At 44.5% G+C, this 25938-nt stretch overlaps 1 protein-coding gene across 2 annotated transcripts in view; it reads right to left on the minus strand.

Annotated features, from left to right (window-relative positions):
• AK5 (adenylate kinase 5) overlaps positions 1-25938 on the minus strand; it is a 153941-nt gene that overhangs the window by 95320 nt on the left and 32683 nt on the right. For both annotated transcript variants that reach the window (XM_051999387.1, XM_051999386.1), the window contains exon 6: positions 8482-8673. In XM_051999387.1, the coding sequence (XP_051855347.1) occupies positions 8482-8673 (192 nt within the window). The remainder of the gene's footprint in view (positions 1-8481; positions 8674-25938) is intronic.

The following is a 25938-nucleotide window of genomic DNA, read 5'->3' on the forward strand; positions in this document are numbered from 1 at the left end:
ATCATTGGGCTGACACTGCTCTCTCCACTACAGTCAGGGACTTACTAATTGTCAGGGCTAATGACTTCCTGTCCTTGTGCTCCTTGGGTAGCTCTGAGCCAGCTGCTACTTTTTCCTCCTGGAGGCTTCTTTCCCCTTCCTCCGATTCTCCTCCCATCTGCACATCCCTTGGGCAGCCCGGCCTTTCCCAGCCACCGGTCCCCCCCACCCCAGACGGGCCTTCTGCACGCCCCGCTGAGCGCAGGTGGCCCCCTCGTTAGAGGGAAGGCTCTCCCATGGCAGACACTGTGGTCCTGCCTTTCTTCACATTCCCAGGGCTTACTAGCGTGACCGACACATGGGGAAGCCCCAGAACATCATTGTTATCATGTCCTCGGAGAGGATGATGTAAATACAACTAAAAAAAGAAACCTGCCCAAACTGGGCCAAGTGGTGGAGTACTATGGGCCCTGCGGGCAACATGCTCAGCTACTCATGGTGGGAGCGGGCACAGGGCACGTGGGACCCAGAATAGGAGGCAGCAGATCGGGCCTTCTGGGCCCAGCCCCCCCCCCCCCCAGCCACCTGGAAACGTCGGCATTCGATGTTCTCATTGTCCTTCCTGCCCCCGGCCCCTGTCCCCGGCCTCCTGCGGGAGGGCTTCTTGCTCCTGCGCATCCGGGGCTGGCTCTGCCTTATCACCGTGGTAACGGCTTCTGTTGGTAAAGGCGGCTGGAATAAGCGGCTCTTCAGGGAAAATGGTATCTAGTGACATGACACAGAGGCCTGGAAGGGCTCGGGGACCGCCCCAGAACCTCTCTTACATCACCCACGAGGACGTAAGCTTCCTGAGGGCAGGGGGCCTTTCCTGTGGGTCCTGAGCCTCTCTAGCACTTCCTCCCAGTCCTGTCCTCTGGGGCCAAGAGCCATGGGGCCCGATGTGATCTGGGAGAAGGTTTTTTTTTTTTAAGTTTTTATTTGCTGAATCATCATCATCCTCTCAGAACACACGGCTTGGACAAAGCAGAAAATGCTTTTCCGAGCAATAGGCCGGACGGGCTCTGGGAGACGCCCTCCAACCCAGAGCCCCTCCATGGGCGACGTGCCCACAGCCCGTGGCCGGCCCACAAATGGCCGAGGCAGCGGATTTGCTACAGGGATGGAAGGACTTGGAATGATGATGCAAGACCAGGTCACTGTCCCCTGAAGTACAGACTGCTTACCCTTGAAAAGCTTAGACTTAGTGATTAATGTGGATTATAAAGGGAACCTGCCAAGGTCCCAATGAGATGTAGTCTACACCAGGAGTTCACTATTGCTCGGGCGGGGACCGAGAGACGATGACTCTTATTTGTTTTTTCTTTCTTTTTTCTTTTTGCTAAGCATGTACTTATTGCAAATGCTGCCTTCGTTAGTCAATAGCCAGCCACTCAATAAGCATTTATTAGGTGCCTACTATATGCCAGGCAGTGTGCTAAGCATCCCTGTCATTAGTGAAAGGCACATAGAAAGTGCTTGTTGGGGGGGAGTGTGAACACAGGTTACGAACAGGAGGAGAAATAATTTCCAGGCTCATCTGCGCCATTGACATCCATGAACACGTGGAGAGGCTCTGGCTGGAAGAAGCCCCTGGAGAGGATTTATAGGGATTGACAAAAGGCATTAAGGTGGGTGGGCGTGGACAGGCTGCATGTGCCCCCATGAGGATTCTGGAACTGAGGGCTCAGCTCCAAAAGGCACCTGGGAAGTCACCTGGTCTAACTTCCTCTTACAGCAATCAGTCAGTTAAATGTGAGTAGTTCCTAGGCAGACCAGAAAGCTTAACCAAATTGGGAATTTAACTCCAGGGGAAAGTTTTCAAAGTAAACACAAAAGAGGTCAATAAAAAGATTAAAAATAGACAACTGCAAACTCCCCAAGTCCTGTACAATCGGCCGTTTTCTTGGCCAGACTCGAAGGTTTCTCCCCCGCAGCCACAAAGCCCCTTGACAAAGGGTTTGGAATGAATTTCTGAACGACCCCCTGAACATTATATTTCATCACGGTATCTTAGCCCACGTCCACCAACCCTTTTTCTCTTTTAGAATAAATCTACATAGTTCTAAATGATAGGCCGACTTTTCCAAGACGCGAACTCCCCAGGCCAGGGCTGAAATTCTCCTACTAGGGATCCGGAGTGGTCGGGACAAAACGGGAATCAAATCCCAAGTCAAATCTCTGGGAATCAAAGGGAGAGCAAGCACTCAGCGCACCCTGCTGAGGGTCTTTCCCTAGAAAAGGAAGCCAGCCTTCAAGAGCTAACACATCCCCAGCAAGACAAGCTAGTGACCACCCAGTGTCATGAGCCGCCTCCTTGGACGGTGACATTAAGTGATCCCTCAGCCTTCCTCGTTGGGTACAGATGATCCTTCTCCACACCTGGGAGCTCGGGCCGCTCTCGGGTGAAAGCCAGGCTCCCTCGGTCTAGACTTTGGGCCGACAGGATTCGGTCCCCTGGGGCCTGACCCCACGATGTGATAATAGCAGGAGAGCTGATTTCCCTTCTTGTACTGCCCAGTTAGAGGGAAATGGCGTGATTTTCCCAGACTTAGCCTGTGGCACCAGGACTGCAAGGGCTCAACCACCTCCTGACCTCTGCTTATTTTGTCTGGCAAAGATGGAACTGAGTAGTTCCCACGTGGCTTAATCCTGGTCAGGAACTACAAAGGGAGTGCCCTCGGCCTGTGATTTCCCTGGGAGGGGCTCCCTCTGGGGGAGCGATGGAGGGGAAACCATTCTCAGCTCTGACTTTCACGCCTGAAGGGCCTTTTCATCCATTCAGCCTCTCTCTGGGCTTCTGATTCCTCATCCATATAATGGGTATGATCTGGAGTGGTTGGAAGGTCCAGTTAGACCCTGCATGTAGAGGGTTTCAACTTCTACTCTAGAGAGGGAGCGGGGAAGTAAGGCCGGGGTCTGGAGAGTTAGGGAGTGTCCTGGTCCAGGACATTATAGCCATGTCAGCGATTGCATGATGGGAATACAGGAAAAGGGATTATGGATAATGAGGGTCTGTGTGAGTGTGTGAGAGAGAGTGAATGTGTGTGTGTGTTTGTAGGTGGCGTATTCCTGGCCCCGCTGGGTGGGATTCTCTGCGTCCTCACTGTCTCATGTCTGAGAAAGCTCACAAGCAAATGCAAACCTCCCACTGCGCCCAAACTGCTCCGATACTGGGACCAAATTCGGGTTTTCCAGACAGGCGGGAGCGCAGGAGTGACAGTGCCTGTCTCCCCGGCCCCTCCCCGGCCCCTCCCAGGCCCCTGGGCCGGAGTAGGCAGGAACCCCTGCTGATTGGCGGATGGCTGGATCCCTAAGGTCTTCCTGTAGGACGCAGTGCCCCTTGGGGGCAGCAGGACTGTCTTTGAGCAGGGGCCAGGCCAGCCTGGGACTTCTCTGGGGCTTCTCCTTTCCCGCCTCTGAAGCCCCCGAGCTGGTATCCCTCCTGGTTAATCCGGTCCTGTAGAAGGTGGGGATCCAGCAGCTGTACAAGGAGATCCCGGGGTGGGGGATCCCTGTGATTTTGGCCTGGGATCTTACATTAAAATGGAAGCCACTTCGGGGCTCCTAAGTGTCACGACCTCCTAGGTCCAGAGGGGCCTTCTGTCCCCTCTCACCTCCCCATTTCACAGATGTAAGAAGGTTCGCCCAGGGCCTGAGCCAAATGAGAAGATCCAAACCCGAGAGAATCCGAACCCAAGGGACCCCAAGGGACGGGGCCCTGAACCACAGACCTGCCAAACACCCCTTTTGCTTCTTGGGACGGCCTCTGCACAAATCAGGGCTAAAGACTTTTATAGAAAAGACCCCCCCCCGCCCCCAATTTCCTCGCTTCTTCATTGTTATTCCGTGAACATTTACGAATTCCGATCTGCCTCATTCCCTCCTTGGATAGTGTGCATTTATTAAGGACCTACTGGGCTCTGGGCACTGAGCTGGAGATCGGTTCCCGGTCTTGGGGAGCTCTCAGTTCCAATGGGGGAGACGACGTGCAAGCAACCACGTAGAAACAAGTTGTGTGGCAGGCCCTGGAACTGAGAGAGGGAAGGCTTTCTGTGGACCGTGGGATCAAGAAAGGCTTCTCTCTGTGACTGGGGACACTTCAGAGAAACTCTTCCCTCCTTGATGTCAGTATTTGTCTTTCCTTTCAGATGTATTTATGGGATGACACAGTGGAAGGAGCCACCATCCAGTTGGGTCACATAACATTTGGGGTCACAGATACAGAGGGAACAGATACTGAGCAGACATCATCCAATACAGACTGCTCCTTTTAGAGAAGGGAAACCAGGGAGTCTCAGAGGAGAGGAAGGAATCGGGGATGGCCATTGAGTGACCATAGTTCTTCTATCTTCCAAACTTAGCTCTACAGGGTGGCCATTATTGTATAAATTGTTCTCTCGATGCCGTTATTTTGTTCCTATTCAGTTTATGTCTCGGAAATTATTGATTTTTATACTATTAGGGTTATAATACAAATTATCTTCTGGCTTTGCTCACTTCCTTCTGACTCAGAAATCACCAGCATTTTTATGTAAAATCAATAAAACCCAGCAGGAAGAGAAAGAGAAATCCTATTTAAAATAATTACAAAAAACAGAAGATACCTGGGAATCTGCTCATTGGGACACATGTAGCCTATATAAATATAGCTATAAAGAACTTTTCATAGAAATAAACACAGCTAAGTAATTGGTAAAATTGTAGTTACTCTGGCTGAGTCAGTATCCTAAAAATCATCTCTAAATTAATTTGCTTATATACCATACCGAGCCGACTATCAAAAAATTATAGAACTAGAAGAAATAATAACGAAATTCAGACAAAGAATCTCATGGCAAATACCGTAAAGAAGTGGGAATGAAGGAAGAGAGGGAGCGGCACCGGAGCTTAAACTTGACTACAAAGCAGTGATTCTCATCGCCGTTTCATGCCAGTTAAAAAGCCGAGCTCAGTCAGTGGCTAGGGATTAGGGACACAACATACAGAATCAAAGGAATCTGGAACTTTGGTGTGGAGGCGGGGGTCAATAGGCACAAAAAGCCCAGCTCCTGGGGTAAGGATTCACTATCTTACAAAAACTGCTGGGAAAATGGGACAGTAGGATGGAGGCAATCAGATTTAGATCAACACCTCATACCTGATATCAAGATGAACCCCCAGTGGATACATGACCCAAATATTAAAGGCTGTCCCATCAAAAGCAAATTAGAGAAACATGGGAAAAAATGTCTTCATGTAGAATTAGTGACAGCATAGCCTGGAGGTAGAGCACTGGGTAAAGCATAGGAAGACCTGGGTTCAAATGTGCCAGATAATTACTAGTTTGTGGCCCTGGACAAGCCCGTTAATCTCTCTGGACCTTAGTTTCTCATTTTGGCAAAATGAGGGAGATTTGGTGACTCGCAAACTCTGTCCAATTTTCCAATAAATCTATGATTCTATGGATTTTTAAGCTGGGAAAGACTGAAAATTATCTAGTATATTGTCTTCATTAGGCAGGAACTGTATTTTGTTTGTTTCGTCTCATTTTTATGCTGCTCTCTGCACACGTCTCCCTTGATAGAATGTAAGCCCTTGAGAGCAGAGGCCGTCTCCCTTTTGCCTCAGTAATAAAAATGTGTCCATTGATGTGCTTGCTTGGTTGAGGTGAAGGATGCCTAAGGAGGAGAAGGGATTTCCTCGAAATTGCCCAGCTAGTTAAGGCCGAGCCGGGACTGTGACTGAGGTCTTCCCCTCCTAGGTGGGTAGTATTTCCTCAGACCGTTCTCATAGAGTCCGGCTCCCCACACATCCCTGCTACCATGGCTGGGAGGGGAACCTGAGCTCTGTCTAGGTTCTAGCTCAGGCTTTTCATATTGTGGATCCAAACTATCGTAACCCAGAAATCCCAGAAGGCCACGAGCAGAAGCAGCTTCAGCGGCCAGTACTGGCCCAATCTGAGCAAGGACCTTTTCTACAACAAAAACAAGCATTTGTTCGTCCAGGCGAGGGGAGCGGAGCCCCGGAGCCATAACTAGCCCTTGTGCTGTCCAGGATAATTCATTTGAGGATGGAAGGATCTTGGAAGATTGGGGAAGGAGGAAAGAGCAGACCTCGGGATATTAGGAAACTTCTGCTGGGCTGAGAGGAAGGTAGGGCTGAGTAAGGTACAAAGGGGTGGAAGAGCTCCATCTTGGCCACTAAGTGCTAAGACCAGTTGTTAAGGCTTCTGAAAGCACACTCACTCTCAGCAGGCTCTAGGGTGGGTACCCGGAGGGGAAAAGGTCTGAGTGGATTTCCCCCACCTCCGCCCCTTCCTCTTCTGAAGATCTCTCATTGGAGGAAAGGTTTTCTTGATCTCGAGCCTCCTTTTGCTCCTTTGAAATTTATTCCCCCAGGACAGGAATTCTATCTGGGATTCCTGAACCTCAAAAGGTTTGTAGATAAATTTAGGGGCCCCAGGTAGAAATTACACCTTTGTTTTCTCCAACTTCTCTCTGAAATTTAGCATTTCCTTCAATTATTCAAAAAGATGATTCTGAGGGGCAGCTAGGTGGCCCAGTCAGACATTTAACACTTCCTAGCTGTGTGACCCTGGGTAAGTCACTTAAATCCAATCACCTCAGCAAGGAAAAAAAGAAGATTCTGAGCCCAGGTTTTCTGCGTTCTTCTGATATCCAAAGGTGTCCATGACACAAGATAGATTAAAAGTCGCTGCTCTAGGATCAAACAGAACAAATCTAACCACTTTCCCACAAAGCAGCCCTGCAAATACTTCATGCTAGTTACCACATGAGATTATGCATACAGGACCTTGCAGACTTCCAGGGGATATATATAATCCTTAGTATAAAATCATTTTTTATGCTTAGATTTATGATTTCTTTGGTGCAGGGAGTTCTTGGTGTATGGAAACCAAAGACCTAATTAGCATTGGAAGATTTTACAGATGAGAAAACTGAGGCAGAGAGAAAAAGGCTGGTTCAGGGTGATGTAGCTAGTAACTATCAGAGGCAGGATCTGAACATAGGTCTCCTCTTAACTTCCCATGCCATACCCATCGTATCACTTCTGGACTAATTCCCCAGAGCGGACTTGAAGCAGAAGCTGGCCCTCAAGCCGCCCTTCAAGCCAGGCCGCCTCTCAATGTGGTGGGACTCCCTGTGACTTGAGTGGGATAGGAGGAACTCCCGGTGACAGACTCCACGTGCCCCCACAGCCGGGCACAGTTCTGGGCCTGGGCAGGTCTGACTCGTGGCCCAGGAAGATCCTGGAGCTGGCGCAAGCCAGGGGAGGCCGTGGCCTCTAGGGAGCTGTTCTCTGCCTGTCCCTCTCTGTGCATCTTGTAAACTCTCCCTCTGCAGGACGTGGTCCGAGACCCTCGCTGAAGATGCAGCCACAGCCCTCCCCTTGCACACATGTGCTCCTCTGAAAAAGAGGAGCCATAAAGGAGACATTCTGATTTAACCACAAGCCCATGAGGGGCCGGGTCCAAGATGCAGAAGAGACACATTTTTGGCCATGGTTACCATGGGAATTTGCTCTTCTTGCTGACGTGTCTTGGTTACAGAAATTTTCTTTTATTAATTTATTTCTTTGTCAGTTGGATCAGGGGAGGGAGCAAGGAGAGAAAATAAATACTTGTTAATTAATAACAAACTTAATCAGAAATGAATTGCTTACCACCTTCTTACCACAGGGCGCAGGGAGAGCCTAATCTTTGAGTATGATGCTCAATCCTTCTTCAAGGGGACTTAGGTCCTACTCATTGCATTAATCCTTTCAGACAAGGAGGTCAAAATGGAACAAGTCACTGACCCTTGGGAAGTAACTCAGAGTCAGCAAAACCCCCTATTTTCCTCTAAAGTTTTCTGTTCCTCTTTCATAAGCACCTCCTTTTCGTAGCTAGAGTGGAGAATCTTGGGTTTTTGCACCCCAGAGATGGAGTGATAAGCCTGGAGGCAAGAAAACCTGAATTCAGATCTGTCTCAGACACTGACTCGCTGTGTAGCACCCTTTTGCCTCAGTTTCCTCATTTGTAAACGAGCTGGAGAAGGCAGCAACTAACCACTCCAATATCTCTGCCGAGAAAACCTCCCATCGGGTCACAATCGGCCACGGCTAATCAACAACCGAATGACAACAGCAGCCACCAGAAATATGGCTTTGAACCATGGGATCCTCTCTTTCCAGGTCAATATGTTTTCCCCAGATACTGTTGCACAGTAGGTATTTGTTCAATGCCTGTCACACAGTAGGTGCTTTTTAACTGGTTCACTTAACATAGAAGCATCTTTCCTCATCAGTACCTTGTAGACCAGTCAGGCTGGACAAATTAGCTTTGACCTTGGCTGTGGACAGACTAGATCAGACAATAAACAAAGGGGACGCCAAAGCCAAAGCAGAAACAAAGCTTCTGCAAAGCCAAACTGGCTGACCTAGACACAACTTTTGGCGCACGAGTACTGAGTGTGGAGCCCTTACCGTCATGATGAGCCCCTTCTCCTGGAAGTACTTGATCAAGGGCGAGGCGTTCTGCTTGAAGTTGGTGAGTCTCCTCTGCGTGGCTTTCATGTTGTCATCTGGCCGGCCCTGCTGCTCCGCCCTCTTCAGCAGCCTTTCCTTGAGCCGCTGGCTAGTGCAAGCCAGGAACACGACCAAGTCTGGGGTGCAGATCTGTGAAGAGTGGGCAGCGACAGGAGGTCTTAGTCACACCAGCCAGAACAACGGACTCTCAAGAACTTCCCAGCCGAACTTCCAGTGTGAACGACCAGCAGACATTTGTTAAATATCCACTCTATTCAAACACTCAGTTACATGTCAGGGAGCCTTTGGAATCAATAAATCAGCAAGCATTTCTTAAGCATTTACTACATACCAGGCACTGTGCTATGCGATGGGGATACCAGCATGTGCTCAGGTAAGTCAGTTAATACTCAAGTCAGCAAGCACATAGTAAGTGTTGCTCTAAGTAGATAGAGAATATATGCAAAGGAAATGAAAAGTAATACTAGTGATGGGGGAATCAGGGAAGGCCCCATGTAGGAGAAGGCATTTGAGGTGAGTTTTAAAAGAAGCCAGGGATTCTAAATGAGAAGGGAGCACATCCCGGGCACAGGGGTAGCCAATGCAAAAGTACCTTGAGAGAGAATGTTATTGGTCAATCACTCAACAAGCATTCATTGAATGCTTACTATTTATCAGGAATTTCTGTATATTTCTACCTATCACCATCAACACCCCAAAAGAAGAGATAGAAAGAAAAATTCCACTTAAAATAACTACAAAAGGTATAAAATATTTGGGAGTTTACTTATCAAGATATTCAGCATTATATGAACATTATTACAAAATACACTGAGGTAAGAGAGGTTTAAATAATTGCAGAAATATTAATTGCTCATGGATGGATTGAGCCAACATTGTAAACAGGATAATACCACCTAACTTAATTCAAGTCCACATCAATCAACTATTAAAGGGTTAAAACTACTAAAGAGTTAAAAAAAAGATAATAAAATTCATCAGAGAGAGCATATAGTCAAGAATGTCAAAGAAATAATGAGAAAAAAAACATGGGATAGAAGGAGGCCTGATGGTATCAGATCTTAGACTATGTACAAAGCAATAATTGTCTAAATGATTTGGAATTTGTTAAAAAATAGAGATTGATCAGTTGAGTACATCAGATATACAATACACTGAAACAAACACACCTAGCAACCTAGTGTTCAATAATCTCAAAGACCCAAGTTACTGGGAGTAAAAACTCACTATTCAATAAAAACTGCTGGGAAAGTTGGAAAGCGATCTGGCAGAAATTACATTTTGATAAACATTTTATACCATATGTCAGGATTGGCTCCAAATGTATGTGATAGACATTGAAAGGTCATATCCTAAATAAGTTGGAGGAATAATGAAGAAATTTCCTTCTGCATCTATAATAAGAGAAAGAACTTAAGACTAAATAAAGAGTAGAGATGATTACAGAAAAGAAAATGGATGATTTTGAGTGCATAAAGTTGAAAAGTTTTTGAATAAACAAAAACAACATAGCTAAAATTGAAAGAGAAGCAGTTAATTGGAAAAGAATTGATTCAAATGAATAAGAATTAGAACTATCATCCATTTGATGGATGGCAAAAGGATGAGACCAGGCAGTTGTCAAAAGAAGAAATCCATGCTATCAGCAGCCATATGAAAAAAATGCTCCAAATCATTATTATTTAGAAAGTTAAAAATTAAATTAAAATGAAAATAAATTGTAAGTTTTCACTATAGATCATTGGATCGACCGCAATGAGAAAAAAGAAAAATGATAAGTTTGGAGGGGTTTAGGGAAAATAAAGACTTCACTGCTTTGTTGATGAAATGTGAATTGGAACCATGTCCCTAAAGTCACTGAAAAGAGGAAAGGGAGTCATGTCTATAAACATATGTAAATACATAAAGTTGCTTTTCATAGTAGAACCAAAACAGAGACTAAGTGGATGCTCATCTATGGAAGAGTGACTCATAAAAGCATGGTATGTGAAAGTAATGAAATATTAATATGCCACAAGAAATGACAAAATGGGCAGATTTGGAGGCAGCCAAGAAAACCTGTATAGGATGATGCAGAGATAGAAGCATAGACCATACAATGGCATTATAAACACCAACAGTTTTAAATGAGAAAACAGTAGCCTGAGGGAGTGAAGATGAAGTACACTGAACCTTCTGGACAGAGACAGATGACTCTGTGGATAATGAGACTTGTAGCTTTGGATGTGCAACAATGTGAGAATTTGCTTTGCTTAATTATACAGATTCGTTATAAGAGTTTTGGTTTTCTTTTTTCCTTAGGGGAAGTGGGATGAAGAAAGCAAATGCTTGTGAATTGAAAAAAAATTAAATAAAAAGAAATTATGATTTTAGAGAGTTTCCTAGCAATTCAGAGAGTATGTCATGGTCAGGATTTAAAACCAGGTCCTTTTGTCCAGCTTTCTACTCGTTATGCTATACTTTTCCCTCCCTTTTTACATAATGGATTCTAATTAATGTTTGTTGATTTAAAGAACAGAACTTTTAAAAGTTTACAAAGGGTTTTACTAAAATCATCCCATTTGGGTGGGATTATTGAGAAATTATTAATTTCTCAATAATCCTGGGTGTTATTATAATCTTATTTTTACAAATAAAGAAATTGAGTCAGATTAGATGAAATGACTTGCTTGGCACATAAATAGTAGGAGCTTAATCCACACTTGTTGAATTGAACAGAAAGAGGTCATTATGGAGTGATTCTGGTCAGGTCTGGGAATACAAGTATTTCATGTAGCCTGAAACTGCCATTCATTTCTCTACATAAATTCCCTCTCTGCAGATCTTTCTTTCTACTATCTATCTATCTATCTATTTATCTATCTATCTATCTATGTATCACCTATCTATCACCTATAATCATCTATCTATCTATAACCTATCTATCTATCTATCTATCTATCTATCTATAACCTATCTATCATGTCTATTTATCCCTCTATATCCATTTATAAATTCTATATATTCATGAATTTCTAGATATGTCTTTTAGTAGTTTTTTTTTTTTTAACAATTCCTTTTTTATCCTTGATATCCTTTTATCTTTGATCAAAAGCAATTACATTCTGAACTTTAAAACAGAATTTCATTCTGTTCCAGAGTTGGGTTTGCCAGTACTGTAAGATCTAGAACTGGCCCTGACTACATGAGAAGGTGTTCTGTACCACCCCCTCTCCCCCCCAGAACTGGTGGCCCTCCTACAGCCATGGAATCACAGGTCCAGGTCAAACAACTGAGACAAGTATCACTTACTCAGGATTGTTTTCTAAAGGCAATGAATGGTACTTTCATTCTCCTCTAGGTAGAGGAAGCAGTAAGGGCACCCTTTGTCCTGGTCTATCACCTGATTCAATTTGACTGGACACCTGGCAGGAGAAGTTCCCTCCTTAGGGATCTGCACAGCTCTGGCTCTGCCCCAGCAGGTCTCAATGGGATGTGAGGGCGAGTCTGCTGCCACCCCAAAAGTGGCTCGGGACCCCCAGAGCTGGGCAGGCCTCAGAGGGCCACTGTTCTTACTCCTAAATTAGTCCAACAATCCCAGCGATAGATCCCAGCATTGGCCTTGAACCCATCCCAGCCCTGATTATTTCGGTCCCTGGTGGAACCTATGGAGCCGGCAGCTCTGGCCCAATGAGATTTTCTCTTCCTCAGTCAGTCCACGTCTTTCAAAGCACAAAATTATCTTCCATTGAAGAAGAAGAGGCTGGCCTTCCCCAATCCTCCAAGAGGTCTTCCTCCCTATCTCTCTTCTCCCCAACACAGCTACTGTGCCCAAGAGTGGGGGGGAAGTCCTCTAGACCCTTCAGAGCAAAGGATTCGGAAGTCCTTGGGAAGCTCCTTTTGGGAGCTGGTTTGGCCAGGATTTGTGTGTTACTGTGTAAACCAAGCAAGGGACCAGAGTCCGTGCACCCGCAGAGAACTCCCTGTCCAGACTGTATTTTTAAAGGGAGAACCTAAGAGAAGACAGAAAAGACATACTGCGATGGCGGCTGCCCAGCTGTGGCAGATCCCTGGCAGCTCCTTGAGGGTGGGTGTGTGGATTTTGTCTTTGTCTTTATCGTCCTGTCACCAGCACAGAGGCTAGTATATTCTTCTGGAGAGGACTGTGATTTCACTGGTATAAAGAGCTCGCAATAAAGACACTCCCTCTGTCAATGTGGCTGGCACCACATGGCAGCCTGAAGTCTTAGAGATTGAGGGCCCTGAGAAGTTAGCTGGGAACTCTCCCCAAGAGCCTGGTATAAAAAGCTTAAGCCTCCCCGGAGTGAGCTGAAGATTCCCTGCACCCAGACTTTGGCTGTGCTCAGCCACAAATGGCTCCCTTCTGAGCGGTGCCTTATACTTCATCATCCCAGATTCATCCCTTTGCCAAAGACACCACTGCCCCATGATGAAATGCAGACAGCATGGTGACCCATGAAGCCAGCTGTCCTGGTCATTACTTCATGGAGGGCCACGAAGAGCTTTTTTGTCCAACCCTCTCGTTTCATAGATGACAAGGAGAAGTCCCGGGGGAATCACAGGATTTGAGAGCAGAAGGGGCCTTCTAGAGATTACCAGTCCTACCTATATACCAGACTTGTCCACTGGAGAATCCAAGGCGAGGGAAGCCCCTCCTGTCAAGGAAACCCATCCTCCTCTTGGACAGCTCTAATTTCATCCAGTTTTTCTCTCTGCAATTCCTTTGCCTCCCCGCTCTGTCCCCTAGGCAGGCAGAAGGTATTCTATCCCTTATCCGCATGACTGCACTCTAAATGCTCAGCAAGTCCTGCCGAGTCATCACTTGTCCATGCCCAATTTCAGCTGGACTCTCCACCACAGTGTTCATCATCTTCTAGACACTCTATCTGGTTATCCAGTATCCAACCATGATACTCTACTCTTTGAGAAGAGAGTATGATGGGGTTATCCCCTTCCTGTCCCTGGAAGCTTTGGCTCTGAGCGCAGCCCAAGGTCACATTCTATTTTTAATGTATATAATGTACCATATTGCACTGGAGACTCCTATTGAACTTGCAGTCCACTAAAACATCTTTTTTTCCCAGAACAAGTGCTATATAGACAGATATTCCCCCACTCCCTTTTATACTTGTGAAGTTGATTTTTTGTCCCTACTTATCTCATGAAATTATATCTTACAAGATTCAGTCGGGAGAAGAATAGTTCAAGATTTTCCAAAACAACAAATGAAAAACTGTAAAGCCCAGAGTTTCAGCAGGACTCGACCTCAGGAAGGCAGCTGGTGGAAGGGACAGAGGTGTATGGAAATGGCAAACGTACAGGCAGAAGGAACAAGACCTGGCTGGGGAAGCAAAGAGAGAGAAGGATGACCCCTAAGTAGAGACCTGAGGTGACAGGAATGATTGGGAAATCCTTGGAATTAGGAGGGAAATTAGGAAGGGTGCAGGCTTGGAGGGAAGATCATGAGTCAAGCAGAGAGTGAGTAACTATGGGACATCTAGGGAGAGTTCCCTAGCTCTCTTAGCATAGCCCTTGGCACAGAATATGCACTGGGTGAAAATGTACTGACTTGTTGATAAGGCTGTTCAGCAGGTTTCGAGCTTCGGAGATGTGTGTGTGTGTGTGTGTGTGTGTGTGTGTGTGTGAGAGAGAGAGAGAGAGAGAGAGAGAGAGAGAGAGAGAGAGAGAGTGAGAGTGTAGTGTGTGTGTGTGTGAGAGAGAGAGAGACAGACAGAGAGAGAGAGAGAGTGAGTGTGTGTGTGTGAGTGTGAGAGAGTGTATGTGTGTGTGAGACAGTGAGATTGTGTGTGTGTGTGAGTGTGTGTGTGTACAAATATGTAGACTGAGTCAGACATCTCCAAGGATGGTTATTGAACCCATGGAAGATGACAATTAAGTGATCTCCAAGCTCACTCATCTGGCTTTGAATTTTATGTGATTCTATGAAATAAATATAGCCTGTGGCAGCGCAGATCATATAATGTGACACACGGGGGCTACAGCATGGCTATGAAGTAACAGAAACCCAGGATGCTTCATTCCTGAATGTGTGACCCTTGAGTTGAATGGGAGAAGCTGGATTTTAGCGATGTGCCAATGGGGCAGAGAGGAGATGCATTCCAGTCAGAGGGGATGCCAGTAAATTAGACAGGCCAGAGACTCAAAAAAGTCAGTTTGGGCCAGCTGTCCAAAGCCTTGAATGCTAGACGGAGGCTTGCAGATTTCATGGGTAAAAACAGGGAACCACCGAGGATTCCAAGTCAGAGTTGGAAACACTGAAAAAGTGAGCTGTGCTGTGATTGGTTACTTTGCCTCAGTTGCACTGGACCTCACTTTTCGAGGGTGGCAATCCCGGGCCATCTTGGAGACAGCCTCTTTTCCTGAACTCTTAAAAATGAGTGAACAGAGTGAGAGTGTGGAAAGTGAACTGAAAAGGAGGCTGGCAGCCAAGGTGCTCTCTACTTTCATTTCCCCACACTGAAGAAGTAATAAGGCGGAAATGACACAATTCCAGGAGGTTGGTTTTTCCCTGATGGCTTTATGAACAGATATCGGTAACAAACAAAATCACGAGCAAACATTTGTTACACAGTTTATGGGCTTTGCTGTCATGCTGAGATCCAGGAAACAAGCAGGAAGCACTCTGCAGAGGGATCTTAGATTTAAAAAACATTTGCTGAATGAAAGAAGAAGTGAATGAATGGATGAGTGAAGGAATGATGGGAAATGAGATCATTCAGCTGTTTCACTTACATGGCATTAGCTCCCACTTTGACTAATTCTCCTCTAATTGAATCAGATAAAGAGACCGAGCTATTGATGGGGTACAGGTGGAATCTCTGCAGGTCCCTAGCCACCATTTTCTCTTAGTTCTGGTGGATTTTGCATTAAGAATAGCAGACTGTTTTCATTGCCTCAGGATATAAATCCCTTTCATTCCCATCCTCCTCCTGGCCTTCAGTCAGGCTGCTTTTGATTGCCTCATTCTTTAAGAAGAAAAGAAGAGTGAATACAGCTAAATTAGTGGCAGGAGCCTGGGAGTAGACCAATGGGATAAAACTCCATTCAAGTACCATAAAAAATTAGATGGAAGGAGAAACAGAAATTACTCTCCCTAGGAGATGAAATCTGAATGGCATGAATGAGACCCTACTTAGCTTTTCACATGAAGGAAAATGCTTAAATTTTCAGGACACCCTTACATGAACTGGTACCATTGTAGGGGGAAAAATTACAGAATGTCCAAGGTGGAAGGGATCGCAGTGACCCCCAAGTCCAACCTGTGTGTGAGAGCCTTCAGTACAATACATTTGACAAGTGACATTCAGGCTTTTCTCCAGGGAAGGAAAATCCCCTGAAAACGAAGCCAGCCAGTTCCACTTTTGAATAGCTCTATTTCCCCCCTCCCAGCCCCCTCTCCTGCAGTTTTTTTTTTAGCAACCCTCTATCTTTTTGTAACTTCAGACTTTGTAGAAATGGACTCTGTCCTCCAGGGACAAACATCCTACACTGTAGATAATGGGGGAACTCTAGGAAAGGTATAAGACCCTTCAGCCCAGAGTTCCATCACTATCTGCAGCCCTCTACACTACATGAAGTCTTCTGTCAACCTCCCAACTGGCAGTGCTCTGGGCTTTTTCAGAATTACCTTGTCTTATTTAGTGTGGAATCCACATGGGTTCCTTGGCAAACTTGATGTCTTTCTCCCCTGCCCTGCTCCCATCTCTTTTCTTTGCATCTGGGCTTCCTGGGCTCCAAGAGTACTTGACATAAGGGGTGCTTGTTGAATTGAATTAAATTATGTTTTCTTTTTTAGTCAAAGAGTCCAATTGAAGCCAGCATTGTATAAATAAATTTAAACTCAAAACCAAGAATTTTCTGAATTGGAAGGGAATTGGTTCCAGAGGGGAAAAGCAGGAAGTGGCTGTGGTTTAATGATGAGCTGTTCAGCCCAGTCATTCAGTGGACTGAGACAGATTGTTCATGATCAGCGGGGATTAACACAAGGTTCCTTAGATTGAAAGAAGCATTATCAGTTGTTGTGGAAGCAGTCCCGCAACAAGTGGTCAATCAGTCTTTAATGTCTTCTACCAAGGGGAGATCTGCTACTTTCCAAGATAGTCTTTTCCACTTTAGGGAAGTGCTCATTTTTGAGAAGGCTTTCCTTCTATTTTACCCCTCTGTAATTCCAATCATAAAGCCTAGATTTGTAGTTGTTGTTTTTCAGTCACTTCAGTCATATCTGCCTCTTCAGGACCCCATTAGGAATTTTCCTGACCAAGAATGGCATGGTTTGTCATTTCCTTCCCAGCTCATTTTACAGATGAAGAAACTGAGACCAAGTAGTTGTGACTTAGCCAGGGTCACCCATCTAATAAGTGTCTGAAGCCAGATGTAAACTCAGGAACATGAGATTTCTTAATTTCAGGCTCAGGACTATCTATTGTGCCCCTGTTCTTTTACATGCCCAAATCAAGCTTCCTGAAAGGCTGCCATTGAAGGGCTTAAGAATGTCATAGGAAATGTTCAGTAGGAGGAGACAGGGTGGCCATACTGGACTTGACCAATAATACCCATATTCCAAAGGTGGACACCAGAGGAGGGAAGGAATACCCTTTTGCCTCCAGCTTTACTTTCTGCCTCATGCCCGTATCTAGACAGACATGGTAGGCTATGCATGAACTCTGATTTTGCTAACTTTCCTTGATCTTTAACTAATAGAGTTTATTTTGGAGGCCTGATATCAGGACTTTACACTTATTTTATTCACTTTGGCTCATTCTTCTAGTCAGTTGCTCCTATTTTTCTGGATTCCAATTTTGATCATTCACTCAGTTGGTTATTTCTCCATCTTTATGCCATTTGCAAGTTTGTTAACTCCATCTCCATTGTGCCCTGACCCCTGGGCTTGGTGATAAGCTCAGCAAGGACATTTGTGACTCTAAAAATAGTCAAATTCTCCCTGAAACAATATAACCTTGGCACAAAGCCAAATCTGACTTAAAGTGTGCACTGTGCTAATGGAGGGCAAGGGGAAACATCAATCCCTTTGCCTTAGAACCTTAAATAAAGGAGTATCTTTCAGAGAGAGCAATATGCCTTATTTCTGAGCTCCTTCTTTTAGAACACAGCTTTTCCAAGAAAACACACTCTTTACACTCCAAGAAAATCACAGAAACCAGATTTTAAAATACTGCAAATGAGTAACTGATTTTCATGGGGGAAAATGTAATTGCAGGGCATATGAAATACTAACCGGGACTATGGGAATACAAAACTAATGGGACATTGTGTGGCTATCCCAGGAACATGCAGAGCACAGATTTACCCACTCAGAAAGAGCAAGAAGGAATGAATGGCATTGGGAAAATTTTTACCTGGCATTAATACATAAACAGTTGGCAGGTTGATGGTAAAAGCCTTTTTTTAAACTATATTTATAGCTTTCCTCTATCTGCAGAAAGCTTGCTGGAAAGTTAAATGCTGACTTATGTTTATTGTACCTCTGCCCAAGTTTGTGGCTCATCCTCTCAACTTGACTTTGGTATCTGTCTCCAAGGAGATTGAGAAAATGCTATTATAGACTGAAGAAACAAGAGTCCAAGTAATTCCTAAACCAACCATGACCTTGGACTGTCCCGGGAAGACTCCAGTCATTCACTGGAGCACCCAACTGATCCTGAGGAGCAAAGCACCATAGAGTTGCCATTTTTGAGGCCATTTATACCACCACTCCCATTTCATGGAGGGAGATGAGTACCAGAGACTTAGCAAAGCCTTTGCCTTAGAACCTTAAATAAAGGAAAGAAGGGGCAGAGGAGGGATTCAAACTGCCCTGCTACAAATCCAGCCCATTTTCCATTGCACCAGTACTTCATGTACTTCCTGAATGGCAGGAGGAATCAGGAGTGGGCTATCGATGGATATAAATGTGTTCAATCACAGAGTCAATGTCAATGGTCCCAGGCTGTTCCACATGGCAAAAACCTCATCTTGGATCATTACCAAGCTTTTCTGGCTGATGCTATCCTATATGGTGGTACACCAGGAAGCACTGTGATTCAAGATGAATCAGAATTTAAGACAGTGAAACACATACTGGGGATAAGTTGGCCACAGCAGATGCTGTGTGGTAAGTGCCATGAAAGAACAATCATCCAGTCAACCAACAAATCTTCATTAAGTGCTTTAGGTTAAAGACTGAGGAAATGGAGCTCAAATTCAAACTATCCTTGGGAACTTTAATGTACATGTATAGAACATACCATAGTCCAGTTCAGCTAATGGACACCTATGGTGAGGGCTATCAAAGACATATTGGACTGGAAAACGAGACTGACCAATCAAGAGTGGATGTGAGGGAAAACGGGTGGCTTTCCTGAGTTGAAGATGGCATAGATAAAGCAAAAAGGTCTGGAGCTGGGAGTTCTACCATTGGAGGCTGGCAGTTCATAGCAAGGTATAATTTTACAGAATTGCCCAGAGATTAGACACTCTATCCTGGGTCATACAGCCAGTTTGTGTCAGGTGGGACTTGAACCCAGGTCTTTTGGCTTAAGGACAGCTTTCTATCCACTATACAGTTGACCCTTGAGATACATCTATATGCCAAGAATCTGGGATTACACTGACTGTGAACTCTTCATCACTGAAAATCATGTCCAATCTTTAATGTGTGACTTCAGGGATAGCCTGAGGCTCAGAGAGGGAGTGAGTCTGGATCAATGGTCTGCTGAGGTCTGAAGTGTTATCTCAAACCCTGTTCTTTCTAACTCCACATCCAAAATTGTATCCATTCTTGTTATGGCTATATCAATGACAACATAATAGGGATGTCTTATATTTATATGCCTTCATGAAGTTGGGGGAACAAATAGTTAACATGTGTTATCTCATTTGTTTTAGCCCCAGGCGGAATTTTTCTAACAACAACAACAAAAAAAACCAAACATCACTCTTTCCCCCCTCAAACCCCTCCCCCTGACCTTTGTAACAAGGCAGTTTGATTCTCAAGGTGATGTTGAAGTTGTTTAATATAGGAAGTATTGGAAAATTCAATTCAACTCAACAAATATTTGATTGGATTTTATAATGGGTCAGGCACTACATTGAGCTGTGAGAGCAGAAAGGTGAGCAAATCATTGTACTCAGCCTTGAGCTTTCAGCCCTGTAAGGCAAGGAGGGCAAGGACAAGTGGTAACAGAAGGCCATAAGTGACACAGAGTGCCATGAGAGCATAGGGGCAGAAGGAAGGGCAATGGATTTTCAAGCATAACAATTTACTATCCTTTTCTTCATTTAGAGGCTGGTAACATCATTTTAAAGGCAAGGCATGAAGAAGAGAAAACTAGATTTGAGAACTGAATAGCTAGCTAAAATGTCATCCAAAATTGCAGTTAGATTTCTAGAAAATATAAAAATGAGTATGATGAATGGTCAAAGGATAGGAACAAGTAGTTTTCCAAGGGAAACAATTCAAAAATAGCCATGTAGACAAATTCTCCAAATCAATGATAATTAGAAAAATCCAAATTAAAGGAACTCATCAGGCAACATTGACAAAAAAGAAAATGCCTTATGTTGGAAGAACTATGGGGGAAAAAGTCACAAAAGGGAACTCTTGATGGAACTCCACTTAGAACTACACCTCCCAAGTCACTAAACTATGCATACCCTTTTGACCCAGCAATAATACCACTTAGTCCATATCACAAGATTTTTTTAAGACAGAAAAAAAGGATCCAGAGGTGCAAAACTATTTATCAGAGTTCTTTTTGCAGTGGCAAAGATCTGGAAGTTTTCTATTCATTGGCAAAAAAAATATTGCATTTAGATGTAATAGAATATTACTGACACACAGGGAATAATGAAAGGGATGGTTTCAGTGAAACCTGAGAAGACTTATATGAACTAATGCAGGGTGGTATGAAGAGAAATGAAAGAACAATTTGTACAATGACAGCTCCATCATAAGGACAGATGACTCTGAACAATGACTGACTATGTTTAGGACAAGCACTAAAGTGGGCTACTTCTTGACTGGAGACACGTATTTTGTGGACATGACCAATGTAGGAATGTGTTTGCCACAAATGGGCATTTATTATAAGGGTTTGGTTTTTCTTTCCCCACTCTTGTGGTGGGCTATGGAGAGGGAGAGAAAAGAAATTATTTTTTGAAGGAAAAGCATTCAATTAAAAAAAGAAAAGATAGGAGTGACATGCTCTTACTCAAGGATGCAATGTGCTCAGTGAAGGTTGATAAGAATACAATTGCTTACTGTGTGATCCAGAACAAGTCACTTAACCCCAAATGCCTCAGCAAAAAAAAAAAAAGGAATATAATTGCCAAGTATCTTGCAAATCTAATCTAAAGGACTTTAAAATAAAATAAATGGGGGAGAGGATGCATGTGCACATGTATTTATGCACTTGGTAAGATGCCACAAAGAGGAGCTATAATGCAGAAAGAATAGCACTTGAAACACAAAGTTCCCAGATCACAAAACCCAAGCCAGTAGTCCACAGAAAAAGTGACGGCCTCAACTCTGTAAACCCCAAATATAGGCAAAACTCCCAGTGGTCCTAAGAAGGAGCTGCCTGAGACTCTATCAGGGGAAGCTCAAGGAGAAGAGAGGGTGTGGGGGAGGACAAAACAATCCAGAGATTCAAGTGTTGCAGAAGAAGACCTGAGAAAACGCTCCTCCCTCCTCAACCGCAAGAAGATCCTAGTTACTTTGTATAGCGCAGTTTCCCCTGGTTACCGTGGACAGCGCAGTTTCCCCTGTTTACCTTGGACAGAGCAGTTTCCCTGGTTACCTTGGACAGAGCAGTTTCCCTGGCTACCTTGGACAGCGCAGTTTCCCTGGCTACCTTGGACAGCGCAGTTCCCCTGGTTTCCTTGGACAGCGCAGTTTCCCTGGAGGGCCCAAAGTGGAGGCCAGATGGCCACAGTAAGAAGGGAGTTTGTGGTGAGGAAATGGAGGCTGGAGTCTAGCTGTGAAAGGGAGGGTGGGCAGTAGCTTGAGGGACAGAAGGAAGTGTTTCAGAAGGGCTCCTCAGGCACAGAAATAGCATGGTGTGCTGGGGAGAGCGTCAACCTGGGCATCGGGACCAATCCAAGAGTCATCTGCAAGGTAGTGGCGAGGTTTGAGAACTGGTGAATAAAATGAGTGAAGCTGAGGGGTCAAAGATGCTAGCTACACCCTTGATGGCAATGGGGAAGGCCGGAAGGGGGAGACAGCAATCTCTATTTTGGATTGTAGCCTTTGAAATGTCTACCAGATGACTGGTTCCAAGTGTCCAAAAGGTGCTGATGGTGTTGAATTAGGAGAAAGACTGGGCGTGGATGAGGAAATCTGGGGCTTACTTACATAGAGATGTGAATCGAACCCATGGAAGTTGAGAAGATGGCTCAGAGAGAGGGGTGTGTGGAGACAAAAAAGAAGGTGCCCAGAACAGAGCCAAGAGAGGAAGGGGCAGACATCCACAGTTAGTGAGCAAGCTACAGATGAAGGTCCTACTCAGCTGGGAGTAAACAATGAGTCCTTCAAAGCTCAGAGAGGATCGAAACCAAGTTGGCCACGGTAGCTTGATGGATACAATACTGGATTTCAAGTTGGATCTGTGATGGCTGTGTTTAGCACCCAGAGCATATTAAAATCAGCTGGAGTCAGAATAAGGGAAAATCCTTGATCTTTATTCTTTGTAGAGGTGAAGGGGAATGGTGATACGAATGAACGCAATCATGACATGAATCCGGCCAGCAGTACCTCTGGCTCTCACACTCCACCCACCAAATCCACTACACAATATCCTATACAACATATCAAACTTGCACAGAGAGTGGGCGGGGCCATTCTTTCTCCAAGCATATATTAATAGAGTATTGTCCAATTGCTAATTAGCCTCAAATGCTTGGGACCTCAGTGCAAGGAGAAACTTCAAGAGCTTCAGCCCATTACAAAATCCCTGCTCACACATTTACTATATGACCCTGGGGGAAAATTCACTTAACTGGCAGCCTCAGTTTCCTTATCTATGAAATGGATTTCATAGTAGCACCTACCTCACAGATCACATATATAAAGTACTTCATAAAATTTAAAGTGCTATATAAATGCTAGTGATGATGTTGGTCTGGGCATTTCAAGGAGAGCCTCTCGATGAATTCTCTACTCCCGGTTCTTTGTAGCTACATTTACACAACAATGTTCAGAAGTGCCTACATTTTGAAACACTTTGAATGAATCTGGGACTTCACCAAAGGGGATTCTCCCTTCAGTGATGCTGATCATATTCACACCCTCTGGTCCTGTACAAGGTGATCCTTGCCCACAGTCCCTCACAGACCCTCCACCTGTCAGCAGCGCGGAGGGGAGGGGGACAGACTTTCCTCAGCTTCACTAGCCAGGGCCCTTGGGTATCGGTGGAGCACACAGCTCATCCCTCTGGTAACTCTCACTTTGCTTATATGAGAATAATAAAGCATTTGGCAAACCTTAAAGTATCAAATAAGTATTAGTTGTTATTAATACCATTATAATCTATTTAATGTTATCTTGTACAAGTAATGTTAGAAGGGGTGATATTTTTCCATAATATTTAATGTTGAATTGCTTTGATTAGAGCCCTCCCAGGGAAGAAGGGGCTGCCTCAGGCTCCAGTGGGGTCCCCTTCCGTGGAAGACTCCAAACAAAGACCGGGTGACCCCTGTCAGGGATCAGTAGGAACATATCTGCCGTGACCCAGCTTGCTCTGCTGAGCTGTGTCTGTAGGCAGAAAGAAACCTTTCCAAGGGCCAAGATTTCATTATCTTGTCTTGGACCTCTCTCCTGACTCGGAAAATTCATGGGCTGTTGAGCTCCTCCTCCCAGGACTACAGCAGGTATTTTCAGAGTCCTTGAAGGGCTGGAAGGCTTCTCGAAAACCAGCCTCACTATGATTCCTGCTGGCCCTAGTTCTGAGAGCCTTTGGGGTTAAACATGACAGCTACTCCCTTCTTTTCACTTCAGTGCCTTCCCTGACCTAGCAGCCTACCAGGGCCTAGGACACTGCTGTCACGTTGCTGCTTATTTTTAGGTTAGTAATTGAGTGTTTCATTGTCTCCTCATTTCGGGAAATTCCATAGTATCTAGCGTGACTAAGCAGAAAAGCCTCTGTAAATGCTGAAATTTCCATACACAGCCCTTCCCCCCCCATTCAAAGAAAACAATCTCTATTTTTATATTCTATACTTCAAGGAAAATATATTTGGGTGACTGAAATGGGAGTATTAAATGGACACAAGAACGAGTTTCCTAATAGGATGTAATAGAAATGAAGAGAGACTGGAATCGCAGTCATTTGGGGCCAGTGGTCACTTGGTCAATGTGTTCATTCAGCAGCTGTTTATTCTGTTTGCCCAGAACATTCTGAAAGATTTTTCAAAGATTTAAAGAGAAGATGATGGCTTTTCACTCAATGATTTGTAGCTATGTTTAGCAATGTCACTTTTAGAAAGATTTCCTATTCAGTGTGTATCTTAATTTCCCCATACATATTCAGTTTCCCATTTGAGATGAAGAGGAACAGGTCAAAACCCTCTTTACCCATAAGCATACACATGTCGGGCTGATCAGAGAACTTGGATCATTTGTTATCTCCCAACTTGAGGAAATTATAGATTTTAGGGGCAGGCAATAGAAACAATGACTCATGGGTTCCAGTTTGTGGCCCCACATCTGGGATAGCCCACATGAAGACTTAATGTAGAGGGAAATTTGTAGAGAATAACTGAGGAAGGACATACCTGAGAGGAAGCTGTTATGGACTGCTGTGGGGAACTCCCCACCTGCAAATGTTCTTCTGTTGGAGACTGGCAACTTGTCTGTAATTTACAATCTTGAAGAATTCCCTGGGGCCCCAAGAGTTTAAGTGACTGTGCCACTAGGTGCCAAGGCAGGATTTGAATGCAGGCCTTTCTGACTCCATGATCCAGTATGGCACAAGACCTCTCTTCCAAATTCATGAAGGGAGTACAAAGAAGGATGTTCTTTAGCAAACATCTTAGAACTGATTTACCCAAATGACTGTTGTCCCTTTTCTAGAGTTATAGCATCTTAAGCCAGAAGAAATTATAGAGGCTCTGTTTTCAAACACTTCTCTTTACAAATAAAGAAACCGAGTCTCAGAGTATCCCATACCTAGCCAGTGACAGAGGTAGGATTTGAACTCAAGTCTTTGTGACCACAATCCTAGTGCCCTGTTGATTACATTTTCCCAATGGTGACAACCCACCTTTTAAAACTTGTGGCCAAATGGAGAAAAAAGTGGCACCCTAAGAACCACATCAACCCACAAATATCAGCTTGCTATTGGTATCCTAAGTATGAGGTCCTTGACTTATGCCTTCAAAGGGAGCATAATGCTGGAGGGACTGAATTAGAGCAACTTTGATGTTCTTGATATAAATAAAATCAGAGAAAAGGGGGAAGTTCTGCAAAACCAACAATGGTTCACAGGTTTTCTCTGGAGTGGCAAAGAAAGGGATTGTGGGATGACTTCACCGTGTGTCCAAAGACAGCTGGAGATCTCATTTCATGGGATATTGGGGGCTCTCCCTTTTTGATACTCAAGGTAAGTGTTTGCAAAAAGACAATCATGAAAACAATGGCAGTCTGTCAGTCCTGTTGCCGAGGTAGAGAAATTCTACCCCAAACTCGATGAGACCTTTCAAATTAAATCAATATGTGCTTCCAAACTTGGCGATTTCTAAGCAAAGTAGAAGTAAAATATGCAAATGGCAAAAGAAATGATAGAAAATATGATTTGGGAGCAAGGCCTGAGGAGGTGAAAGGCTGGTAGCGAGCCTCATGTCTGCATAATACATTCTTTGAGAGAAGAAACAGACGACACTAGACACTGCAAGCACCGAGCACCCCCAGAGAAAATAGGATTGATAATAACCGAGCCAGAAAAGAATCCACTACTGATGTGAGAGTACTTGCTGACCAGCTGGCTCCGTACACTCAGGGAAGCCAGCGAGCCCAATCCAAGGGAGAAAAAGAAAGGCAAAGAAAGGATATGGTCTGCAATTGAAGCCCTCTAACCTGACATATTGAAATAGTTTACCGACATTAAGAAAATTGGAGGTGGACACAGGAAGGACATTATTAGCAGTGATGATCAATATGGAAGTTCGACTGATATAAAATCAGCAACATAAGGAGGAAATCAAAAGGCACTAGTTTGTAAGCACTTGACTTGCCCAATAGAGCCTTGTAACCAAGGGCAACATTAAAATATAAATTTGTTTATACAGATTTGTGGAGAAGGGTGGTGGAAGAGAATGAGCAGAATCTTTTCATAAAACAGTGAGACATAATGCAGGAAAAAGTCCCAATTGCTTTGAGAA

Source organism: Antechinus flavipes, chromosome 4 (assembly GCF_016432865.1).
Source record: "Antechinus flavipes isolate AdamAnt ecotype Samford, QLD, Australia chromosome 4, AdamAnt_v2, whole genome shotgun sequence".
NCBI classification, from domain to species: Eukaryota; Metazoa; Chordata; class Mammalia; order Dasyuromorphia; family Dasyuridae; genus Antechinus; species Antechinus flavipes.